The sequence below is a fragment of the Lepidochelys kempii genome, chromosome 10 (assembly GCF_965140285.1).
Source record: "Lepidochelys kempii isolate rLepKem1 chromosome 10, rLepKem1.hap1, whole genome shotgun sequence".
Taxonomy (NCBI): domain Eukaryota; kingdom Metazoa; phylum Chordata; order Testudines; family Cheloniidae; genus Lepidochelys; species Lepidochelys kempii.
In genome coordinates this window covers 17,293,637-17,319,140 of record NC_136389.1, presented here as the reverse complement: position 1 = coordinate 17,319,140, position 25,504 = coordinate 17,293,637, and the positions used below count along the sequence as shown (strand labels likewise).

Genomic DNA, 25,504 nt, shown 5'->3' with positions numbered 1-25,504 from the left:
AAATAAACAGGATTGCACCAAGGAAATACCAGACTTGTATCATCAATTTCTGCTCATAACAGAAACAACCCAGAAAGGCCTTGAATATTGGCTAACCACTTAGGCTAAAAGGGACAATAATATTTCCAGCTGGCTACTGTTGGTTGACACACCAGAGCACACATAGCAGTCAGACCGTCCTGGTGGGGTCAGTCGGTGCCACCTGAGATCACGCACACAGTGTACACATGGTATGTGGCTAAGATAGCCATGTCATGTCCACTGGTCTCCCCTGAAATACCGGAAAGAAGGTGGGGGTAAATTTGAGTGCCATGGCATTATTTCCAAACTGCATTCCCTAGTTATGATTAACGCCGCTCTTTTGCAAAAATGAAAAAGAAATTTGAATTTCTGCTCCCTGCATCCTCTCAGTATTGCCTCTCCTCATGTTCTTACTGCAGAGTACAACCTATTACCGAGAATGAGCTAGTGAAGAGTACAGAAAGGAGATAGATTTCTGGGTCCTCGCTTCATGCGATTCTGGGACTTTGCCCTGTTTGCTTTGCACTGCGCATTTGACTGGCCCAGTGCTGCCAAACAGAAGTCAGTGACTTTTCTTTTTTGCAAACTTTGAGAGAAAATGGGCCTTGGACATTGTGCTGAGCTGACTGACATCGGAAGGTTTGGGCAGTATCTGGAGAGGAAATACTAAAACAGGACTGTCCCGCTGAATACTGTGGGGTTGGTAAGTATGTAATGAGATGCAACGGGGAAGGGGTTGGGGAGGATTAATAAGGGACAGGCCTGAATTAACCCCAGATGTGGACCTTGTATTCACAGCTAGGTTTGGAGCAGAGTTTGCAGCTCAAACCCCAATCTGTAATGGACCAAAGCCAAAGAACCCAAACTTTGCAGAATTTTTTGTTCCATTTCATTCTCTCTCCATCCTTCCACAATCAGAGATGGGCCCAAGAAGGATGTTCCTATGCTGACTCAGGAGGTCTAAGATTAACTCCTGGCTGTCCTACAAGCTTCCTGTGTGACCGGGGCAAGTCACTTCATCTCTGTCTGTTTCCCATCTGTGTAATGGTGATAACAATTAGAGCTGTGTGAAAATTTTTAAAAACCCTCATTTTGGGTCAAACTGACAATGAAATTTTTCAGAATGTTTGGTGAATCAAAAATTTGGAAAAAAAATTGTTTCTGGTTGAACTAAAAATTTCATTTTGATACTGACCCTTTTGAATCTTTCTAATACGTTGTTTAATAACATTAAAGGATTTCTTTTAAATGAAAAGTCATTTCAAACACAAAAAGCGAAATGTTTTGCTTCAAAAATGTTTAAAACAAAACATTATGATTTTTTCAGATTTTTGCTTTTGTTTGTTTTTTTCAACCAAAACAATTTGGCAAAAGTGACACAAATTATCGAAATGTTTCAATGTCACCAGATCCTCATTTTTTTTTGCCCGACAAAGGTTTCAGATGAAAAATTTCACTCAGCTCTAATAATATCTTCCTTCCTCCCACCCCTTGTCTGACTTCTCTATTTAGATTGAAATCTCCTCAGAGCAGAGAATGTTTCTTAGTATGTGTGTGTGTGCGCGCGTGTAATGCCTAGTTCAATTGAGCCCTGGGTTCAGCTGAGGCCCCTACATGCTACTGTAATACAAATAATAATGAAAGTTTGGCTACAAACGCTCCAAAGTCCACAGGCACTTGGATCTGGTGCATTAGTTCAGCTCATTGTAAAGCTGGGAGCCTTCTGTGAAATTTGGATTCTGGCTTGATTTCAAACATCCCATTGCCATGTTCAGAATGTTGCATTCTGGGCTTTTAATTGGGGCCCCTCTCTAATGACACCCCCAAATTAAGGCTGAATTAGATTCAAAAACTCTGACTGGCTGAGCCCATTCTGCAAACTATCTGTTTACTGAGCACTGCGAGTATGGTACAGTCAATGGTGCAGCAGCCCAAGGTTAAGCCCTAGGAACGGAGCCAGCTTTGGGGCTTTCGCTGTCCTAGGCAGACTAAAAACTCTGTCACCCATAGTGCTTAGTCACTCACATAATAAACCTGTCACAAAACATCTTCCTGCCTCAAGCAACCTCCCTTTCTGCTTGTTTGGCAGATCTGGCTCTGCCTGGAAGCTTGCATCATCTTCTGGCTATAGTGCGCTCTCATATCTATATAAGACATATATAGGATTCCCTCATCTCTATAGTTACACCTACCTCTTTTCCATATAGTCTATTGACCTACTGTGCAGTGTTAAGTCTCTGTGCACTTGGAGCTCAATCCTGTAACATGCTGAGCAATCTGTCCTGATCCACCAACGCACTAAGTGTGGGTTTAAGGTGCCTGAAGTCAATGGAGCTAGTCCGTACTTAGAAGTTCAGTGTGTCTCAGATGATTTGCTGGATCAGAACAGAGTGAGCAGGTGAAAGACTGAGCCCTTAGAGAAGATGGCATCTGAAAAAAAGGCTGAAAACAATTGCTTTGAGGGTATTTCAAAACAAAACCAACATGAGCATTGTTTTATGATCCCTATTTGCCAGGACCTTTTAGGAAGAAAATGTTCTGCAGTAAAATGTCTGCCTGAATTAGAGATTGGAGAGACAAGGTAATCTCTTTTATTGGACCAACTTCTGTTGAAGAGCCAACTTCTGTTGGTGATTCGAGCAGAGATAACACATCGTCTCTGGATTAGAGAATGACAGATTGGTGTCAGTAACTCAGAATTCTAAGGTTTCAGAGTAGCAGCCGTGTTAGTCTGTATTCGCAAAAAGAAAAGGAGTACTTGTGGCACCTTAGAGACTAACCAATTTATTTGAGCATAAGCTTTCGTGAGCTACAACTCACTTCATCGGATGCATTTGATGACGTGAGCTGTAGCTCACGAAAGCTTATGCTCAAATAAATTGGTTAGTCTCTAAGGTGCCACAAGTACTCCTTTTCTTTTTTCAGAATTCTAATTTTTCTGTGTTTGCAGGGGTTACGGTACAAATGGTTCTGAAGTAACACTTGCTCACAAATGAGCTACACTTAAAAGACCACATGGGGCTTATTACTATCTGTGCTACAGGAGATGGATCTCAAATGGTTTAGAGGATTAGATCTGCTCTCTGAATTTATCTGACCTTGGATCAGATTGTGCTGGCAATATCGTGCCCAGAGGCTTTCCCCATCCCTGATCAGGCTGGCTGTGTTTTTATTTGTGTGCAGCTTTTCTGTTGGGATGCTTCTCAGCAGTTACAGCCAAAGGTCCGTGCTGGAAGAGTTAATTCATTCAAACAAGTTCTATGACTTTCATTTGCTTAAACATATATCTGTATATGGGTAAAACTGTGAAAACACTTCTGGCTGTAAAATATTGGATTCTGCAATGCTGACCACCTCTGCTTAGGTGAGCGGAAGGGACCTAAAGCAGCTACAGCTTCCCCTGGCTATATGGAAAGTGGGGGGTGTCACCTCCGCAGCACCAGCCCTCACCAAAACCCCACTCTGCCAGGATGCCTCTGTGGAAGTCAGTGTTGCGGGGTTGAAGAGGAATATCAAGGGCAGGAGGGCATCAAACATATGGCCAGCTACTTTACCCAGCATCAACCCCTGCTCAGCCCAGGTATTTTGGCACAAAAATCATCCTAAACTCTGTTGTGTCCTGTCTATAGCCAGTGCTGAGCAGCCAGTGGGGGACTCAGTGAACAGCAGCAGGGTCAAACCTCTATGGCCAAGTCCTCCCCTGCAGGGTAACGAGGTTGTTTCCCATACTGCCCTCTATATCTTGCAGAAGTGGATGTGACTGGGCTACACATGTGGTGCCATATGTTGGGGCTGAAGATTTGCTCCCGCAGTCGTATGACACTAGGGCATATTTTTCTGTGTCTGGGGTTTATTCATCTGGCTTTTCTGCTCTCTCCCAGAAATTGGCCCTTATTTTCTGAAACATCCTGGACTGATTCTCTGAGATTCCACAAATGGAGATTGAGGGACTTTGTTAACACTTGGATACAGTCCAAGTCATCTACAGCAGTTCAGTTTTTAAAGAAAAAAAGCAGCGAAAAGCCTTAGACTGAGGCACTGAGTAAGAGTTAATTGTGGCTGCACGCAGGCACCATGGGAAAAGTTTACTTTAGCAATAGGAGCCTGCTATGACTTCCTAGTGTATCACAGTAATCCTAAAGCAATGGCCAACTGTGTCATTGAACACTGCCTCCAAAATACAGGGAGTAGAGTTAGGTCCACTCTGTTTAGATTTTATTTCTATTTTAACTTATATGTAGTTGTGATGGTTTTGTTTTTTATCTTCTCAGCTACCGAAAGGCATCACCCAACCAGACACACTGACTAATACTGTAAGCCATTCACTATATGTCTCTTATTTTCCCCTATGAGACTGCAGCACATATGATACAAAAAGGAAAGCCACAGGCATACCCGCAACAATGATCCCCATCTAAGCGAATATTAATGTCAGCTCTTGCAACCTAAGATAAACAGAATCTCACTCCCAACTGTTGCAAAGAGCCATTCCCAGAAGCCCAAAGACTTATAAAAGAGGAGCTACCACTTGCCATGAACCTTGCACAAGAAACTAAAGCAGTGAAGGGAATGTAAGAGTGATTAAGAGCACAGCAGATAAAATCATTCAGGGTCATACAAGTGGCCTCTCATTTTGTGCACACACAAGGTTTGCATACACAATTGCTGCAAAATATGTCCTTGGAGAGGCAATGGATGCTGAGGACATTCAGTCAACATTGTGCAGGATGCAGCCTGAAGCCCTCGCAGTCCCACCTCAGTATCACTGTCCCTATTGTTATACTATTCTAGCATCTAAGGCATCAGGGCCCCAATAGATAGGCAGTGTACTAACACATGTTAAAATACAGCCACTCTAGCTATGAGGTTACAATCTAAGTTACCACAAAAAATGCACGTGGACAAAACAAAAGGGAGCTGGTGGAGGACAAGGTAACAACAAAGAAAACCTCTTAAATGCCATGACTATTAGTTGCAGAGCCATCAGTATAGTACGCAGCCTTCATTCATACTCACAGAACTCCACCAGCAGATACTTAGTTTCCTTCAGTGCTCTGTCAAAGTTGCTCTTTTTCAGCACCAGAATGTTGTTCTCCTCTTTGATTTTGGGGAGTCTGGCTTTCTTTGGCTTTGTTTCCTTTGGGCCTATTCCATCCTCTGCTGCAAGACTTGGGAGAAACGGTAACATGAGGAATGAAAGCCACAGTGTCTTCATCCTGCACCTACTGCACTTCGCAGGCACAGAGTGAGAAAAAGGGACTAAGAGCTGAATGTTTGCTGTTAAAATGGCCATTACCTTATCAGCAGACCAAGTGGCTAATTCCCACATGATAACATTGATAACCAAAAGAACACCTTCTTGTCAACTCTTGGAAATGGGCCATCCTGATTATCACTACAAAAGGGTTTTTGTTTTTTTTTCTCCTGCTGATAATAGCTCACCTTAATTGATCGCTCTCGTTATAGTGTGTATGGCAACACCCATTTTTTCATGTTCTGTGTGTGTGTGTGTGTGTGTGTGTGTCTATCTACCTATTTACCTATCTTCCTACTGACAGGTTTCAGAGTAACAGCTGTGTTAGTCTGTATCTGCAAAAAGAAAAGGAGTACTTGTGGCACCTTAGAGCCTAACCAATTTATTTGAGCATAAGCTTTCATGAGCTACAGCTCACTTCACTGTATTTTCCACTGCATGCATCCGATGAAGTAGGTTTTAGCCCACAAAAGCTTATGCTCAAATAAATTTGTTAGGCTCTAAGGTGCCACAAGTCCTCCTGTTCTTTTTGCTGATACAGACTTACACGGCTGCCACTTGGAAAATTGACAACAAAATCTGCCATGAGTGGAGCCAACCTTGGTCCTCCCCAGGAAAGTCAGAGCTGTTAAATGATATGATCACTTTTTAGCAATGCTTGGAAAACCAATTCCTGGGCAGTTAAGGGGGAAAGGTTCTCATCAATGAGAACAATATCTGGCGAGGGAGAGGGGAAATACTGAATAAAGCTTGGCTATAGAAAGGAGAGTTGGGTTAATAATGTACCTATAATTAAGAACATCAGCTATGTTATTAACTTTACCGAGAGTTGATGTAGAGATGACACGGATGTCCCCATTGGAACTTAGGTGCCTATGAACGTAAGGGGGCCTTGATAACTGCTCTTAAGGATAATATTTGGTCATCTGTTATACTAATGGGACTGCTTACTGAAGGTCTGATCCAAATCCCATTGACATTAGTAGAAAGACTCCCATTGATTTATGAGGGTGTTGGATCATATCCCAAATAAGCTACAAGTCAGTGGGTGAAATCTTGGCTCTGCTGAAATCAGTGAGAGTTTTGTCATTGGCTTCATTGGAGGCAGGATTTCACCTACTTTGAGAAGTGGTAGCAGCATCTGGCCCATAGTAATTAGCTAATGTCTCCATAGACCTCTGAAGGTGCAAAGCACTCTGTAAATTCAAAGCAGTATTACTATAAACTGTTAGAATTCTATACGGTGCATATGTGGGTACCCTTGTCAGAGCATGTTGAAGAATATCCTTACAGAGAGATGGTGCATTACAGGAATAACAGATGGCTTATTTCCCAAAATATTTGCCACATGGTAACTAAAAAAGAAACAGCCTTGTACATTCCTAATGCCCTTTTCTTAGATTATTGACTGGAATGCAATGTAGCATACAGGCCAAAGTTACAGCTTCTGCAGTGGAGACCAAATGGTCTGTTAAAGCAATGAGGAGTCCTTGTGGCACCTCAGAGACTAACAAATTTATTTGGGCATAAGCTTTCGTGACATCTTACTGAACCTCTTCTTTACTGACATTTCCAGGGTGTAAATGGCCATTTCTTTCCTGGGACAAGTATTGAATGGTGTCTTCACCATTATAATTTTTTTTTCATAAAGTAGTCATGCAAAGGGTCAGGATGATACCATTTCTGAGAAAGTCAGGAAACCTGTTCTAGGAGGTCCACTTACTCATGGTTATAGAGGCATCTGGTTTTTGAGAAGAAGAAAGGGAGAACATGAAAATATTTGATAGGGTGTTGGGGAAGGAAGATGTGTGTCTAGTGGCTAGGTCCGGTGGCTAGGCCTTGTTTCCAGTCTCCGCTCTGCCATTGTTCTGATCTGTGACCTCGAACAAGACACTTTGCACCTCTGTACCTTAGCTTCTCCATCTGTAGAATGGCGGTCATACTACTATCTTCCTTTGTGGAACACCTGGAGATATAGAGATGAAAAACACTGTATAAAGTGGTGTTACTTGTTCAAAGCACAAACCAAAACTGTTAATTACAAGCTGTTAATTACCAGTCTACAAAGAAAGTCGATAGTGTGCCTGTAAATAGGGATACAGATGTTAGTAACTTATTCAGATCAATAAAAATATAAAATAAAAGTTCTTTAGAAACTAGTCCAAATTTTTTAAAAATATGCCTGGTATTATATGCGCCATTTTAGCAAATGATAAAGTAGAAATGATAGATTATTCTGTAGCTGTATTTTCTCTTTCAGGCATTGTTGCAGTAGGGCCTGATTGGAAGGCACTGAAGTCTGTGGAGAAATTCCATTGACTGCAGTGGGCTTCGGATCAGGCTCATAATGTGACTGGAACCATATTCTCTTATCATGCACATAGAACTCTTAATGAAGTAACTGAGAGCTGTGTGTACAACTTGAGGGAAAGATATGACCCTATATAAACACTGTTGCTAAATCAACAAATGCAAAAGGATTTTGTAAGAATGACTAACAAAAACTAGAAAGAGGTTGGTTTGACTTTGGTTGTATTTTTTCTATAATCTGCTCTTTTCAAAGTCCTTGTATAAGTGACATCCAGGGAATGAAAAAGTATCTAAGAATGTGAAGAGGCCTGCATGGGCTATCTGAGACGAACATCCTTTCAGTAGTTATCTCAGATCACAGCCTAAGCCGCCTCAGTAATAAACCTACAATGACAAGGTCATTTGTTCAAGTAGTTACTCTTCACTGTCTGCCACTGAAACAAGTGATAAGTAACCTAAATCCTTTATGAAGAACCCTTATCAGTGAATACCGCAGTATATTGGGAAAGGTTGTTGACCTCAAAGTTACGGAAAGAGGTTAGAGTAAAGCAGAGTAGTTTAAAGAATGAAGAATACTTGTGGCACCTTAGAGACTAACAAATTTATTTGGGCATAAGCTTTCGAAGCTTATGCCCAAATAAATTTGTTAGTCTCTACAGTGTCACAAGTACTCCTCATTCTTTTTGCTGATACAGACTAACACGGCTGCTACTCTGAAACCTGTCAGGGTAGTTTAGGAAACAGGCCTGTTGGGGCCAGGTGGCAGAGGGAAAGAGAATCTGTTTGCTGAATTGTGCAGAAAATTGAAAATTCAAGGGTGTAAAAATCATTCACAACAAAATAGCAAAAATGGTCAATACTTTTGCACAGCCTTGGTTATAGGAAATAGTGCTTTATGTCTTTAGAGAACTGTGGAAATACTAAATGCTGCAGAACTGGAATGTTAGCTGTCAATTAATATTATATGCAATGTTGTTGTAGCGGTGTCAGTTGGGTGAGGTAAAATAAAAAGTGAATGTTATATAAATATACTTCTTGGTAAGCGTTCTTTTTAAATGGCCATTCACATTAAAATGTGATACCCTTATTGGGATATGAGTCAAATGCAACATACGGACATTTGGGCCGCATCTGTATATTTTGATATTTTAAAAATTCCTTTGAAACAAAATGCAAATAAAGAAGTTTTAAAGTGATTTAATGTATTTTCAGAGTAGCAGCCGTGTTAGTCTGTATCCGCAAAAAGAAAAGGAGTACCTGTGGCACCTTAGAGACAGGTACTCCTTTTTTTAATGTATTTTATTATTATTACTCTTATTGATAGCTTTGGTAAACACTTTGCTCTGAGTTATCACCGTCCATCTAAGGCTTGCAACACACTTACAAACATCAGTTTATTTAGCCTCACGGTAGTTTTGTGAGGTAGATAAGTATTATTGCTCATTTTACCAAGTCCAACTCCATTAAAATCAATGGAAAGGTTCCCACTGACTTCAGTGGAGTTGGGTCAGTCCCTAAGTGATTTGCCTACAGTCACAAAAGAAGTCTGAGGCAAAGCCGTGACTAGAACCTGGGTTTCTTGACATCTGAAGCTGGGTTTTAATAACCACAACATCATCCTGCTCTCTGTACTGTATGTTCTTATGCATTATTCAGCTCAGATCAGAAGACAGAGAGGGTGATCTAGAGTGTCTTTTAAAAAATTGACGGGTTTCAGAGTAACAGCCGTGTTAGTCTGTATTCACAAAAAGAACGGGAGTACTTGTGGCACCTTAGAGACTAACCAATTTATTTGAGCATAAGCTTTCGTGAGCTACAGCTCACTTCATCGGATGTAGCTCACGAAAGCTTATGCTCAAATAAATTGGTTAGTCTCTAAGGTGTCACAAGTACTCCTTTTCTTTTTAAAAAATTGTTTTGTTTAAATATAAAAGACACCTTACAACTTGTATCTCTGCAAAGTTATCCACTCGATCTGAACTGAAAGGAGTGTATATGTCTTTAGAATCCCATCTTCAGCCTCCTTCTGTTACTTCAGCAGAGATGGATACAGTGTGGATTCATTGTGTCTCTTAATCGTGGGAAAAATAAAGCTATCTGTAGAAGTTGTTCAAAGGAATACTGGATAAACTTTAAAAGAGCATTATAAAGCCTTTTTAAATGTATCGTGCAGTCATCTCTAAAATGGAAAGATGTATTAACTTCCCACCCTCTAAGAAAATAGAACTGGAAAGAAAGAACAATATACAAATACAAAAAGGTTTGTCAGCATTTTTGTAAGTGCATGGTGTTCAGTGTGGCGAATTGCCATCTAGTGGTATGTTGAGGGAACAGCAAAGTCATATAGGCTACTTTTAGTGTGATGAGAAAAGGAGTACATGTGGCACCTTAGAGACTAACCAATTTATTTGAGCATAAGCTTTCGTGAGCTACAGCTCACTTCATCGGATGCATACTGTGGAAAGTGTAGAAGATCTTTTTATATACACACAAAGCATGAAAAAATACCTCCCTCCACCCCACTCTCCTGCTGCTAATAGCTTATCTAAAGTGATCACTCTCCTTACAATGTGTATGATAATCAAGGTGGGCCATTTCCAGCACAAATCCAGGTTTTCTCAACCCCCACCTCCCCCACCACCACACACACAAACCCACTCTCCTGTAATTAGAATGTACAGCTATGGTAAGGACTTGTGGCTTCCACAATGTCTCTGTCCAAGTGCTATGAGCTCAACACACATTCCAACTGACAACACTGTACAGTTTTGTTAGCACTTTTCCATAAGAAGCTAAATCTCATCCAAAATTAACAAGATTAGGTCTCTTTTGTCTCTTTCACTAGTGTAAATCAGGAGTAAGTCCACTGAAGTCAATGGAATTACACTGGTATGAAACTGAATCCGGCCAGAAGAAATGGACTAGAAAGTGAAGTGTTTGGTGTACTCACCACTTGATAATGCTGAAGATAAATATGCTAATGAAAATGCTACTGTCATAAATATAAAGGGAAGGGTAACTACCTTTCTGTATACAGTGCTATAAAATCCCTCCTGGCCAGAGGCAAAATCCTTTCACCTGTAAAGGGTTAAGAAGCTACGGTAACCTCACTGGCACCTGACCCAAAATGACCAGTGAGGGGACAAGATACTTTCAAATCTGGAGGAGGGGGGGAAAGGCTTTTGTCCGTCTGTGTGATACCTTTGCCGGGAACAGATCAAGAATGAAAGCTCTCCAACTCCTGTAAAGTTAGTAAGTAATCTAGCTAGAAAATACATTAGGTTTTCTTTGTTTTTTGGCATGTAAATTCGCTGTGCTGGAGGAAATGTGTATTCCTGTTTTTGTGTCTTTTTGTAACTGAAGGTTTTGCCTAGAGGGATTCTCTATGTTTTGAATCTGACTGCCTGTAAGATTATCTTCCATTCTGATCTTATGGATTTGGTCTCTTATCTTTTTTTGTTCTAATAAAGTTCTGATTTTTAAGAATCTGATTGGGCTTTTTGGGTCTTAAAAATCCAAGGGATTTGTGCTCATCTTGTTTATTCTCAAGCCTCCCCAGGAAAGGGGATGTAAGGGCTTGGGGGGATATTTTTGGGAAATAGGAATTCCAAGTGGTCCTTTCCCTGTTCTTTGTTTAAAACACTTAGTGGTGGCAGTGTTTTACCTAATCCAAGGGCAAAGACTTTGTGCCTTGGGGAATTTTTAACCTAAGCTGGTAGAAATAAGCTTAGGGGGTCTTTCATGCGGGTCCCTACACGTGTACCCTAGAGTTCAGAGTGGGGAAGGAACCCTGACAGCTACTGTGATTATTTACAAGTTCACAATAATAATTAAGGTAGAAAATTTCAGTTTAAAATAACAAAGTCCATTGGGGGCACAGATTGTCGATAGTTTGTATTCTGTTTGCATTAACTTATCCAACTGTGCTTATTAGACAGCTTTCAGGATGTGACTGTTGGTTTTTGTTATTTGTTTTTGCCATTGCAGATGAATGATCCACCACGAATATTCAATGACTTTTTCATACAGTTGGATAAGTCAGTATCATGAAGACTTTATTTAAATTACGAATTCTCCAGTCCTTGTGGACTCCCCCATCACCTTCTAGATTATTCCACAAAGATAACAGGCGTCTTGTGGCTCACATTGTTTCACACTATGAATCTATAAACCGGTGTGAACAGGAACTGCCAGAACACTTCAACTTTGCAAGTGATGTCCTAGACAAATGGTCTCAGCTGGAAAAGGTAGCAATTATTTTACATCACAGGTATTGGGCCAGATCTTCAGGTGGTGTAAATCAACTATAGAAGAGATATGCTGATTTACACCTGCTGAAGAACTGATCCTTTATTTTCTTTTCTGTCTCAGAAATCTTTGTATCTTTAAGGCATCAGCTGCAAAAGATAATTTGCCTTTTAATGTTAGAGACACCTTAATCTCTCTGTCTGTAACAATAAGGGATCAGCCCACTGGTGAAGTGTGGTCCTTGTTCTTGTTCTTTCTCTTAAACCATTTCATATCTCCTTGCTTATTTTAACTTCTTGAGTTTTCTGCTAGGCTGGGAAGAGACCTGCAATTGCAGCTTTCTGGTGGATAAATGATAAGAGAGATGAGGTGAAGTGGAGCTTTGAGGAGCTGGGATTTTTGTCTAGAAAAGCAGCCAATGTGCTCTCTGACCCATGTGGATTGCAAAGAGAAGACCGAGTAATAGTGATTCTACCTCGGATACCAGAGTGGTGGATACTGAATGTGGCTTGTATCCGAACAGGTTAGTAAAAATATTTGGATATTACTGAATGTGGTGGAGAAAGAAAATAAAATAAAGAAATCTGAAAATCACCAAATTAATTTGAAAAGAGTATGTAAGTTAATGAATTGCTAGGCCAATGTGCCTAATTAGTAGCTGTAGTAGTATTGTTCCTTTGTACTGCAGTAGTGTCTCAGAACCCCAGTCATAGACCAAGCCCCCACTGTGATATGCTCTGTACAAATATGGAGCCCTCTGTTACAACCATGCCACCCCAGTGGCTTCAATTACAGGCCAGATTTGGCCAATTATATTATAATTGAAGGCAGAATATATTAATTTGATATAACCAAACAGTTAAACAATTGGGGCTAAGAAGTTGCTGTTATAATTTTGCAAATTTTGTGTCATCTGCAAATTTTATAAGCATTCTGTCCACTCTATCATCCGATTCATTAATGAATGTATTGAATAGTACTGGTCTGTCCTGGGTCCAGTACTGGTCAATAGTTTCATTAATGATTTGGATAATGGAGTGGACAGTATGCTTATCAAATTTGTGGATGACACCTAGCTGAGAGAGGCTGCAAGCACTTTGGATGACAAGATTAGAATTCAAAAGGACCTTGATAAATTGAGAATGGGTTTGAATCAACAAGATGAAATTCAGCAAAGACAAATGCAAAGGTAGGAAAAACCGAATGTATACAAAATGGGGAATCACTGGCCAGGTACTAGTACTGCTGAAAAAGATCTGGCATATTGGTGGATCACAAATGAATCAACAATGTGATGCAGTTGCAACAAAGGCTGGTATCATTCTGGGGTGTATGAACAGGACTGTTGTATGTTTAAATCTTTGCCAGAAGCTGGGAATGCGCAACAGGGAATGGGTCATTTGATGATTACCTATTCATTCCCTCTGGGGCACCTGGCATTGGCGGATGACAGGATACTGGGCTAGATGGGCTTTTGGTCTGACCCAGTATGGCCATTCTTATGTTCTTAAATGGGCTGAATCAAACCCCAGCTCTAAACATCTTCAACTTTGGCGTATTCAAGATCTTGACTAACAGTTGGTAACTTGGGCCCATCTTTACTCATGATCTGAAATAATTGCTTGTTCATTCTTAACATGGACTTTGCCATCATATCATTGATATGATCTTCATGTGTGTTCTCTAAGGGGTGGGCTCTTTATAAGTGACTCCATTTCTCTGTGGCTGGTGTGCCTACTGTCATCTAACTAAAAACATTTTAAAAATTCATCCCCAATTTAGAAAAATAACATTGTTGCTCTTTTCTAGGAATTGTCTTTATTCCAGGGACATCCCAATTAACGGCCAAAGACATTTTCTATCGACTCCAGGCTTCGAAGGCCAAGTGCATCATTACCAATGACACACTGGCACCTGCAGTGGATTCTGTCATGCCTGATTGCCAGTTTCTGAAAACCAAGCTAATTGTTTCTGAAGGCAGCAGGGATGGGTGGCTAAACTTCCAAGAGCTACTAAAGTAGGTATCAGCTGTTTTAGCAATGTCACTATGAGATTAAACAAAAGCCAGGTGTATCAGTTAGATAAACTGATGAGGAATCCTTCACTTTAGAATCCATTTCTAGCATAGACTCATAGACTTTAAGGTCAGAAGGGACTATCATGATCATCTAGTCCAGCGGTTCTCGAACTGTGGGTCAGGACCCCAAAGTGGGTCCCGACCCCATTTTAATGGGGTCACCAAGGCCAGCATTAGACTTGCTGGGACTCGGGGCAGAAGCTGAAGCCCGAGTTCCACCCTCACTGCTTGGGCTGCAGCCTCCTCTTCCCCCACCACCCCGTCCTGGGGCGGCAGGGCTTGGGCTGCCTCCCCACTCCATGTCATGTAGTAACTTTGTTGTCAGAAGGGGGTTGTGGTGCAATGAAGTTCGAGACCCCCTGATCTAGTCTGACCTCCTGCACATTGCAGGCCACAGAAGCTCACCCACCGCCTCCTGTAATAGACCCCCTAACACCTGGCTGAAGCCCTCAAATCATGATTTAAAGACTTCAAGTTACAGAGAATCCACCATCTACACTAGTTTAAACCTGCAAGTCACCCATGCCCCATGCTGCAGAGGAAGACGAAAAACCTCCAGGGTCTCTGCCAATCTGACCTCGGGGGAAAATTCCCTCCCAACCCCAAATATGGCGATCAGTTAAACCCTGAGCCAACACCTGGGAAAGAATTCTCTGTAGTAACTCAGAGCCCTACTGCATCTGGCATCCCAACACAAGCCATTGGGGATATTGCTTCCAGCAGTCACAGATCAGCTACGTGCCATTGTAGGCAGTCTCATCAGACCATCCCCTCCGTAAGCTTATCAAGCTCAGTCTTGAGTTAGGTTTTTTTCCCCTGATGCTCCCCTTGGAAGATTTGAATGAAAAGCTTTGCCATACTTCCACTCGCTCACTCTAGTTACTGCATTAACTTTAATTTCTCTTCCTTGCCTTCAGGGCCCTGAAGAGCTCTCTCCTGGCCTGTGCCTTAGACCTTCTGTCTTTGCACGTTCCCCCAGACTCCATTCTGTCAACAACACCAGCCACAAAGCGCCATTCATTTCCCTCTCCCATTCCACAACTTTGTCCTGGTTGCCTCATTTGTGTGCAGTAACTTACCCACCTTCTTGTCAGATCAGGCCTTCTCACAGCTTGCTGCTGTTTCTACAATGCCCACAAAAGAGCAATTTACAACCCCAAAGCCTCCCTTTGCAATTTATCTTATCTGTGCCTGTTTTTAGAGCCCAATCCAAAGCCCACTGAAGTTAGCAGAAAGATCCCCTTGACTTCACTGGATTTTGAACCAGAGCCTTAGACTGTGAGTTCTGCGGGGCTGTGACTGGTTTTGCTTGTGAATGCTGTTCAGCTTTGAGCCTCTGGACATCTCTGAGTAAATAATTATAGAAAAAACCTCTAGAATATGCTGTTGGTTCTCATATCTTAGATTGCATGAGCTCCCACATGGAGGCACAGTCTGTCAATAGCAGAATCCCTGGAGTTAGTCTGTATTGCTGTATTCTACAGAGTCATAACTAGTGCAGCTGTTTATTTTGTAAGACTAGTAACCGAGCCCAGCATTGCTCTGTTAATGTCTGAACTGTAGCAGGTTTCAGAGTAACAGCCGTGTTAGTCTGTATTCGCAAAAAGAAAAGGAGTACTTGTGGCACCTTAGAGACTAACCAATTTATTTGAGCATGAGCTTTCGTGAGCTACAGCTCACTTCATCGGATGCATACTGTGGAAACTGCAGAAGACATTATATACACAGAGACCATGAAACAATATCTCTTCCCACCCCACTCTCCTGCTGGTAATAGCTTATCTACAGTGATCATCAAGTTGGGCCATTTCCAGCACAAATCCAGGTTTTCTCACCCTTCCCCCCCCCCCCCCCAAACTCACTCTCCTGCTGGTAATAGCACATCCAAAGTGACCACTCTCTTTAAAATGTGTATGATAATCGAGGTGGCCCACTTCCAGCACAAATACAGGTTTTCTCACCCCTCCCCCCCCTTTTTTTCAAAAAAACACACACACAAAAACTTGCTCTCCTGCTGGTAATAGCTTACCCAAAGCGACCACTCTCCCTGCAATGTGCATGATAATCAAGGTGGGCCATTTCCAGCACAAATACAGGTTCTCTCACCCCCCCACCCCATACACACACAAACTCACTTTCCTGCTGGTAATAGCTCATCCAAAGTGACCACTCTCCCTACAATGTGCACATTGTAGGGAGAATGGTCACTTTGGATGAGCTATTACCAGCAGGAGAGTGAGTTTGTGTGTATGGTTTTTGGAGGGGGGTGGGGGGTGAGAAAACCTGGATTTGTGCTGGAAATGGGCCACCTTGATTATCATACACATTTTAAAGAGAGTGGTCACTTTGGATGGGTTATTACCAGCAGGAGAGTGAGTTTGTGTGGGGGGGGGGGGGCGGAGGGTGAGAAAACCTGGATTTGTGCTGGAAATGGCCCAACTTGATGATCAGTGTAGATAAGCTATTACCAGCAGGAGAGTGGGGTGGGAGGAGGTATTGTTTCATGGTCTCTGTGTATATAATGTCTTCTGCAGTTTCCATGGTATGCATCCGATGAAGTGAGCTGTAGCTCACGAAAGCTCATGCTCAAATAAATTGGTTAGTCTCTAAGGTGCCACAAGTACTCCTTTTCTTTTTGTGAACTGTAGCAAATATTGTGGGCTCTTTTGAAAAGAGTGCATAGAGTCACTGTTAGGAATTATGTGTTCCACAGGGTGGCACCGGCTGACCATAACTGCATCAAGACCAAGAGTCGAGACCCAATGCTCATCTATTTTACCAGTGGAAGCACAGGACCTCCAAAAATGGTTGAACATTCCCACAGTAGTTACGGCTTAGGATTTACAGTCAGTGGCAGGTATAACCCCTAATTGATCCTAAGAGTCTGACCTAGTGACAAGATCCCTTGTTGAAGGTAAAGGAGGCAGTGACAGTAAAAGCCTTATAAAATTAGATATTTCAATAGCAAAGAAACCTGCTTTCCCCTCCCCCTTAAAACCACGATGAAAAGCTTTTTACAGCAAGAAATTGCAATTCAAATCATCAGCAATAATGATTTGTCACCCAAGGGACAGGGTAAGTGGACTATTCCACTTGCAGAAAAACAGGATAAAGCTCAATTTTTAATAGCACATGGGCATTTCCTGAAAACTAAAGTTTCCTGGGCCAGATCCTCAACTGGTATAAATTGTCATAGCTTGGTTGAAACCAATGGCAATGTGCTGATTTACACCAGATAAGGATCTTGCCTCTTGATTTTTGCTTCATGGGGAGGGTGAAATTTCAAGAAAATTTAAAAAAATCTAACAAATCATGGTGCAAAATGTTACCCCAAATGACCACCTCTTGAGTGAAGAAGAGAGAGTGGCCAATTTCTTTCTTTCTTCTGTTTATATCTGCATTACCTTTATTTCCAGCTACTGTGCAATATTGGAATATTCTTTTAATTGAAGTAAGAGGTGACACATATGTCAGACAATACAAGAAGAAAACATAGTCATGTGCAGAGGTCTTCAAAAGTGCGGCATGCTCAGATCCTAATGATGTCATTGAGAGCACCTCTGGAAATCAGGCTATATCTGTTACCCAAAAGAACATTGGTGCTGAGCGTCAAGTATGGGGAATACTAGAGTCACTGTGCAAAACACTGGGGTTGAATCTCAAATGCACTTGGGATCAGCCGTGTTTGGAGTGTAACCTGAACTTGTGAAGCTTGAATGAAAACTTCTTGTACTCCCTGGTCCTGATCTAAAGGTGATTGTAATAGAAACACTCCTGCGGACTTCAGTGAGCTTTGAAGCAGCCTTGTCTGGTTATCTATCATTCTGAGGCTTCCCGTTGTATTTTGAGTTTCAACTTTATTGATAACCATATGACTGAGAGAGTCAATAAAAGTCATTTCCTTCAGGTTCCTAGAGAAAGAGCCTGTGGTTTAGCTGCTCTCTCTGATCTGGGTGTGGGGGGGGAGAATCTCCAAATGCTGCATTCAGCTCTGGAGCTGGATGCAGGCTTTGTGGCTCAAGCCCACTGCTGTAAATAACACATTCTAGAAGAAAATAGTAAATTTGAAACATGAAAAGAGAGAGAGAAAGAAAAGAGGAGGGGCCCAAGAGAGGAGAGGGGAAGGATCTTTATGATTAAATTTAATTTCTTATGAACTTTGTGCCGTTCAGTGAATGTGGCTTGCTGAAACCACATCTTCTAAATGAGGCCTCCAGCCCCTTTTCCTTATTATCTAGTAACCTGCATTCCACTCTCTCATGCTGCATGCGACAGCCTCTGACAGTAGATAAATTCTTTCCCTCTGAATTATCAGGTACTGGCTGAATCTGACTCCCTCAGATATATTCTGGAATACGTCAGACACAGGATGGGTCAAGTCAGCCTGGAGCAGCTTTTTTTCTCCCTGGAGTAGCGGATCGTGTGTCTTTATACACAACATGCCACAGTTTGAACCAACAACCGTCGCAAATGTAAGAATAACAATTCACACTGCAGGTTTTATTTCTATTTTGCATAAGTGAAGCAGACCCCGACAATTCAGAATCAAATACACACTGACCCTCATAGAATCATAGAATATCAGGATTGGAAGGGTCCTCAGGAGGTCATCTAATCCAACCCCCTGCTCAAAGCAGGACCAATCCCCAATTTTTGCCCCATATCCCTAAATGGCCCCTTCAAGGATTGAACTCACAACCCTGGATTTAGCAGGCCAAAGCTCAAACCACTGAGCTATCCCTCCCCCCAGTACACACCACTCGCCCCCTTCTCCCCCCAGCAGCACCAGGCTCCCTTATTTTTAGTGCCTTCTGAGGAAAGGGGCAGGCAATGTCCTATATGCACCCTCTCTCACCCTGGATTTTCAAACAGTGGCTGACGGGCCCACTTCTCCCTGTTGTGTGTCAAGGATCCAGCCACAGAGCCCACTCCCCTTCACATCAACATCTTCTGAACACAGGACAGCCTGTTTTCCTAAGTACACGGCTGGGAAAGGCTCATCCAGTCCCACTGCTGCCAGTGATCAGGGCTTTTTCTTCAATCTGGAACATAGTAGCCTTGGGTAGTAATTAGCAGCCCTGACATTAGAAACACCAGATATTCAGTCTGATCATTAACCTCTTCATGACTGTCGGAGGGTGAATACTTTTAACGGCTATGGCAATAGGACTGAATGATACAGATCCTGAGACATCACTGGCTTTCCTTACTGAAGTTGAGGGCCAAATTCTTCCCCTTTGTTGAAGTCCATGGCATTCCCCATTGTGAATTTGACCACTACATTTAAAATTGTAGGCACTCCAGTTCCACAGTGGTAGGTACGGTACAGGAACCTGAATGGTTCACCAAGATGGTGTTTTCTATGGCACCCATAGCCCCATTAGCCACGCACACATTTGCAGGATCAGGCCTCAATCCATCCTTTCTGTTCAATCTGGTAACTTTCCGATTTTTAATTTTTCCAGACTCTCTCAAGGTATCCCATAACCACTTTCTGCACAGCACCAACTGCCTACTGCATGCTTGTGCAGCACGGTGTTACCAGGTACCATACATCTGCTTATTGGTAATAGTAAATAGAGACGCATTCTTAGTGATAGGACAGTTCTCGTTGTTTGGTTCACTACACTGTTTTCATTTTATTTTCTGCTTTAAATGGCACCTTGTTAAGGGGTCATTCTAACAAGAGAAAATGTTGTGCTGGAATCCTAGAGCCAACAAAAACCCCACAAATTCAGTTCCTGTGCAATATGGGAGCAAATCTTTGGAAAGACAATAAGGATGAACCAAGCCAGTTTGGGCAAATGCAGCTACCTTCAAACATGAGATTGTTTTAAGGCCCAAAGGTAGCTTGAGGCAAGATATGGCCAACTTTTAGGCAAGACTGGATAAGAGTTATACCTGTGTAAGGCAGAATTTGTCCCATACATTTGAAAGTAAAATGAGCAGTTAAATTGGCCGCTCACAAATTGATATTTATTCGGAAGTTGTATCCAATGATATGCTATTCTCTGGAAATATTCAGCTCAAATGGATGTGGTATATATGTGTTCCTAGCAGTTGTTACACACTGGATAACATATGCAGTTTATTCAGATCTGATCCTGGCCTTCTGGGGTCTTGTAGCCAGAAGAGCAGGTCTCGCATATATGTTTTAATCCTGCCACAGTTGACTCCTGTCTTGGAAGTGAATCAAAGTTCTGCGCTGCCAACAGCAATGGTGTGAGAGATCTTGGTACCAGTGGGTTACTTTTCTGAGCACAGCTATACAAACCCTCTGCTCTTCTCCACTGTCATAGTATGCTTGTTCACTGGCATAAGTTAGCTGAGATCTCCTGAGTTTTCTTGAGTTAGCTCTTCCAAGAAACAGCTGCTCTTTCTTTTCTGTTGACCTCCATAAACGTTTCATTTGCAAGGGATTCCCATCCTGGTACCACTGAAGCAAATGGAAGCTTTGCATTGACTTCACTGGAAACTAGATCAGGACCTAAGATGATCTAAGAGTCAAAGTACAACCTTCTACAGCATGATGATTATTTGTTTTCCACAATGGCACGTGAGGTTGAGTGGCACGTGAGGTTGAGGCATGTGTCAACAGTTTAAAGTTGAGGGAGGTTGGCCAGCTAAAACCATTTGAAAACTGAAGGGTTATTGATTCTTATTGTTTTCTGTTCCTCTCGAGTTACAAGTTCATGAGTCTGCGTCACTGTGTGACTGGAGGGGAGCCACTCAATCCAGAAGTGATGGAGCAATGGAAAACCCAAACAGGTCTGGATATCTATGAAGGCTATGGCCAGACGGAAACAGTACGTCTGCACTAATTATCACATGGTAACCTCTAACAATGTAATCTTACAGGGACATGATGCATCTGTCAAACCATGGGAAAGGGCAGGAATTTACTTAGTTCAAAGTTGTTAAGGAAGCTATAGGTGAATTAGGTATTGAGTTTTATATAATCAACATAACAACTAGACTTATAGATTTTAAAGCCTGAATGATCCATTATGATTATCAAATCTGACCTCCTGCATAACACAGGCCACAGAATTTCACCTAATGATTTTTTCTGCAAGCCCAGTAACTTGTGGCTGAACTGGAGCAACATTTTGAGAAAGAGAAACTAGAAGTAATTAGCTACAAAAACCCATGTGCCATGCTTTGAATTGCAACAGAAAACAGAAAACCAGCTTCATAGCAAGATCTGTGTATATAGAAATTTAGGGTCTGAACATAACAAAAATACTTAGGGCCAAATTCAGCCCTTCTTTAATTTTATCTTCAAAGTGGACACACAGTAATGCTGCAAGACCAGGGTCCCTTTACATCCCTTTTCTGGAAAGCTGAGGTGTGTCCACAGAGCCACCCACACAGCCAGCCAGGTACACAAGCAATCTCAGCAGGGGAGGTGCATAGTGGAGGTGGGAAACATGCACTGAAATGTGTGGACAGTGCCTCTTGGCAGCGACGCTGAACCATCAACTGATCTCTCTTGCTGGGAGTGGGTTTGTGGGAAGAGAAAAGTTGTGTGCCACTTGACAATTTTGTTTTCTCTTCATACAAATATTCAGAAGAGGTGACATGGAGTTGGCCCTCAAAAGTTATCACATGTGAACATTGTCAGCTAGATTAAAATCACTAAGAACCAAATAAAAACCCATGTATTATACAGGTAACAATATGTGCCAACGTGAAAGGAATGAAAATTAAACCAGGCTCTATGGGAAAGGCATCTCCACCTTATGATGTTCAGGTATGTTGATACATTTTCCTGGCTGAGCTCTATCTAAAAGATAGTTCTCATCCTCTTCTCCTCATATTATAGTTGTGAACTGTAAAGAAATTACATTGGACCAGTCAAAACAATCATGTTTTTCTTCCTGCAGGTTGTAGGTGACCAGGGTGATATTTTGCCTCGAGGAGAAGAAGGAAACATTGCCATCCGAATCAAACCTACAAGGCCATTTTGTCTTTTCTCTCAGTATTTAGTAAGGAGACTTCTTATTATATTCAGAAAGTTTCATGCCACTTCTCAGACGTATTGAGAAGTCCATCGGTAAAATCCTGGCTCTATTGAAATCAATGGCAAAATTTCCTTTGACTTGAATGGGGCCAGGATGTCACCCAACATGTCCACAAGGTCTCTTAGGGTAAGTCTATGCTGCAGTTAAACACCCACAGCTGGCCCTTGTCAGCTGATTCAGGTTCCCTGAGCTCAGGCTACAGGGCTGTTTAATTGTGGTGTAGATGCTTAGGCTCTGGGACCCTGCAAGGGGGAAGGGTCCTAGAGCCCAGGCTCCAACCTGACCCCAAATATCTACACTGTAATGTTATAGCCCCATAGTCTGAGCCCCACAGCCTGAGTAGCTGACATGAGCCAGTTGCAGGTGTTTTACTGCAGTGTAGACATACCCCAAGAGTCCCATTCTGCTTCACGGTTTCCTCCTTGCTATGCGGTGGGGCAGGCAGCACATTATTCCAGATCTCTATCTGGCACAGCATACATCCCCTGACATCCCAACACAGCTTTGTTGGTCTGTATGCTCAGTGCTCCACCAATTCCCACTCCTTCCATTCACCTGCAGGGGTGGAGAATGATGTAGCAGCTCTGCAGAAGCTGCTCTGCCCCCCCTACAGCTACCCAGGGACATTAAGAGATGTCATATTCCCCTGCACCTATGCAAGCCATCCAAGATTTTGGCCCTTTGAGTCTACGTTCTGCTGAAGAATATAGAGCATGTGTTCTGGCTATATCCTGCATGTGTGGTCTTTTTGTCCTGCCCTCTGTTGGAGACATCATCACACCTGATGAAGTGTGATTGATCTTAGCTAAATATTAGTATACAAACCACAGTACTGAAATTTCAATGCATGGGTGATCATTTTGTCTTTTAAATGGTGATGGTATATACTCCCTAACATGACGACACAAATGAGAATGTTTCATAGGTTAGTGCTAGTGTAACAGGCTTGTAAAGTGTGTATCCTGTTGTCTTCCTCAGTGGATTGTCCTCATGGAGGGTAACTACTCCTGTAGCTTATGGACGTACTCCTTGAGATAAAGTGGTAGAGAACTGTGTTTTGCTACTGAAACTCTAAGCTCAAAACCTCCCCTGTCATTGCACTAGTAAATAATAATTTCTCTCTTGAGAAGGAGGGTTGTATATTTGAATAATTAGTTCTGCTGAGGGGAATTTCTGACGGAACACATCTTTCCCTTCTCCCTCTAACACACAGTGCTAATCAGTGTGGCTATATTTTTAAATTCAAATCATAATATTACGCAGAATACACTAGTCTTGGAAATATATGATGATACTGTACTGATCAAGTTTTATTTCTGTGCACTATAGCAAGATGGATGGATTACACTGCACTAAAGATCAGTTAAGGTGTGTGAAATGTTGTTTGATTGTTGTCAGGATAACCCAGAGAAAACTGCCTCCACAGAGCATGGGAATTTTTATATCACTGGGGACAGAGGGATTATGGATGAAGAAGGATACTTTTGGTTTGTTGGAAGGTCTGACGATATCATTAATTCTTCAGGGTAGGTCCATTACTGTTGGGTTTGCAGGTTTGTCTTACAATGTTGCTCTGTAGTATCACAAAATACAATTAAAAAAACCCTTTTTCATGAAAAGATCAATAGTTTCATGCCAACGCTCTCTCTTAGATATCGTATCGGACCATTTGAAGTAGAAAGTGCCTTGATACAGCACCCAGCAGTTGCAGAATCAGCTGTTGCCAGCAGCCCAGACCCTATCAGAGGAGAGGTAAAAGGGCTGATATAGAAAGACATACTCTTTCAGTGAAATGTAGAGTTCCTGCTCTACACTTGCTTGGAATGAGTTGCAGATGCTGGGAAAAAAGCTTGGAATATAGTTTTAGGTGTCATTATTACAAAAGATCAAACATGGAAAAAAAAATTTTATGAAGAAATTTGAAATTTCAACTTTGTTTCCATATTACAGAATTTGACATGGAACAATTTTTTGTTTTGTCAAAAAAATTCTGAAATATTTTTTCAACAAAAATTGATTTTTTTAATCATCTGTGTTTATTCTTTTCTCCCTTTTTTCTCACAGAGAACAGTAAAATTAATTAAATCCAATGGCTTTCTTTTTTTTCTTTTTCCTGCTCTGTAACTTTTCAAAATTTCCCCAGCTTTAGGAGAGTGTCAGAGTTACAGTTTCTTTTATCTTTTTGCAGCTGTTACTTTTCAAAACTTCCTCCACTTTGGAAAAGTTAGAGTGGAAAAAAAAAGAAAGAAAAAGTAAAATAAAGAACCATCCTGGACATGATTAATTCTGTTGCATTCAGAGGCAAACAGGAAAAGGGAGGGAGAAAAAGGAAAAATAAAATTCTAAATTTGAAATTCACCATTTTGATGAAACACTGGATTTTTAAAAAACTGATGTTTTTCAGTTTAAAAATATGAAACTTTTCATCTTAAAGTTTCAGATGAAAATTTTAGACCAGCTCTAGACGTTATCTAGTTTTCTTTTTTTAAGTGAATGAGCATGTGAAAAAGCATTGTAGAAATGGTACCTCTTCCAATGTAGTATTTCGAGAGACAAGGTAGGTGAGGTAATATCTTTAATTGGACGAGCTTCTGTTGATGAAAGAGACAAGCTTTCGAGCTACACAGAGCTCTTCTTCAGGTCTGTGTGGCTTGAAAGCTTGTCTCTCTCACCAACAGAAGTTGGTCCAATAAAAGATATTACCTCCCCCACCTTGTGTCTCTAATATCCAGGGACCAACACGGCTACAACAACACTGCAAACAAGATATAACATATCGACTAATAAAGAGACACTATAGGTAAGGATCAGATCCTTAGCTGTTGCAAACTGGCATGGCACTCCTGAAATCATAATCTATTGATTTCAGTGTAGCTATACTACTTTATATCAAATCAAGATCTGGCCCAGGGATTTTAACGTCTCAGTATGATTGCTAAATTACACCAGGCTTTTTTAGTTTAATGGAACTAGATTATCTGACATTAGAAGGGCCCCAAAAGGCCTCAAAGGAAGTGAAACCATGGTTTTATTGTCCAGTAGGGATTCTGGCAGACCCTGGAGAGCTGTACTGTTCCAGAGCTGCATTCTCTGCAGCATTAGAAGGGGCAGCGTGGGGGCGGGGTGGGAGCCTGGAAAGCCATTCATTCAGTATTAACCAAACAGGCAGGCTTTTCTGAGGTTTGTCCCCCACCCAGTACTGAGAGAAAACTTTTGTCCAGTATGGGATGGGGGACACCAGAGTGTGCTGCTCCACCCCTGCTGCCGTGACCTCGCAGGCACCACTGGCAGGGACAGGGTCATGGAGTGCGGGGTGGACCCACACCGTTCTCAGAAGTCCTGGAAGATCCGGTGTTCCAGGAACGCATGAGTGGCCGCTCTAGTGGAAGCATGGCCAGTAAGTCCATTTCTATGCAGATCCACAGGCCCAGCCACGCAAAGCAGGTGCACTGGGGGCCATTATAGTCACTGATGGAGCCCAGAAGCTGCCATTGTAGCTATGCAGGCGAGCCACACTTTGCCCTTCGGTTGAGAATTTATCCCTGCACTTCTCTGCCACATAGATCTGCT

At 41.9% G+C, this 25,504-nt stretch overlaps 2 protein-coding genes across 7 annotated transcripts in view; one reads left to right on the top strand and one right to left on the bottom strand.

Moving 5' to 3' along the window:
• The window catches only part of PDILT (protein disulfide isomerase like, testis expressed), a 50,920-nt gene extending 35,860 nt beyond the window's left edge, over positions 1 to 15,060 (bottom strand). Inside the window, exons 1-2 of one of the 3 annotated variants that reach the window (XM_073362268.2) lie at positions 14,990 to 15,060; positions 6,999 to 7,241 (exon numbers count right to left, since the gene is read on the bottom strand). In XM_073362268.2, coding sequence (XP_073218369.1) covers positions 6,999 to 7,047 — 49 coding nt within the window. In that variant the 5' untranslated portion in view covers positions 7,048 to 7,241; positions 14,990 to 15,060. Of the gene's footprint in view, positions 1 to 5,037; positions 5,315 to 6,998; positions 7,242 to 14,989 lie in introns of those variants that run through there. The other 2 variants (XM_078854571.1, XM_073362262.2) reach the window with 2 other exon arrangements.
• The window catches only part of LOC140918268 (acyl-coenzyme A synthetase ACSM4, mitochondrial), a 27,174-nt gene continuing 2,238 nt past the window's right edge, over positions 569 to 25,504 (top strand). Inside the window, exons 1-13 of one of the 4 annotated variants that reach the window (XM_073362258.2) lie at positions 569 to 724; positions 4,293 to 4,334; positions 11,573 to 11,832; positions 12,146 to 12,356; positions 13,643 to 13,850; positions 16,624 to 16,767; positions 18,226 to 18,382; positions 19,376 to 19,455; positions 20,593 to 20,716; positions 21,583 to 21,663; positions 21,797 to 21,898; positions 23,333 to 23,460; positions 23,587 to 23,686. In XM_073362258.2, the coding sequence (XP_073218359.2) occupies positions 11,632 to 11,832; positions 12,146 to 12,356; positions 13,643 to 13,850; positions 16,624 to 16,767; positions 18,226 to 18,382; positions 19,376 to 19,455; positions 20,593 to 20,716; positions 21,583 to 21,663; positions 21,797 to 21,898; positions 23,333 to 23,460; positions 23,587 to 23,686 (1,536 nt within the window). In that variant the 5' untranslated portion in view covers positions 569 to 724; positions 4,293 to 4,334; positions 11,573 to 11,631. Of the gene's footprint in view, positions 725 to 4,292; positions 4,335 to 10,742; positions 10,838 to 11,572; positions 11,833 to 12,145; positions 12,357 to 13,642; positions 13,851 to 16,623; positions 16,768 to 18,225; positions 18,383 to 19,375; positions 19,456 to 20,592; positions 20,717 to 21,582; positions 21,664 to 21,796; positions 21,899 to 23,332; positions 23,461 to 23,586; positions 23,687 to 25,504 lie in introns of those variants that run through there. The other 3 variants (XM_073362254.2, XM_073362257.2, XM_073362260.2) reach the window with 3 other exon arrangements.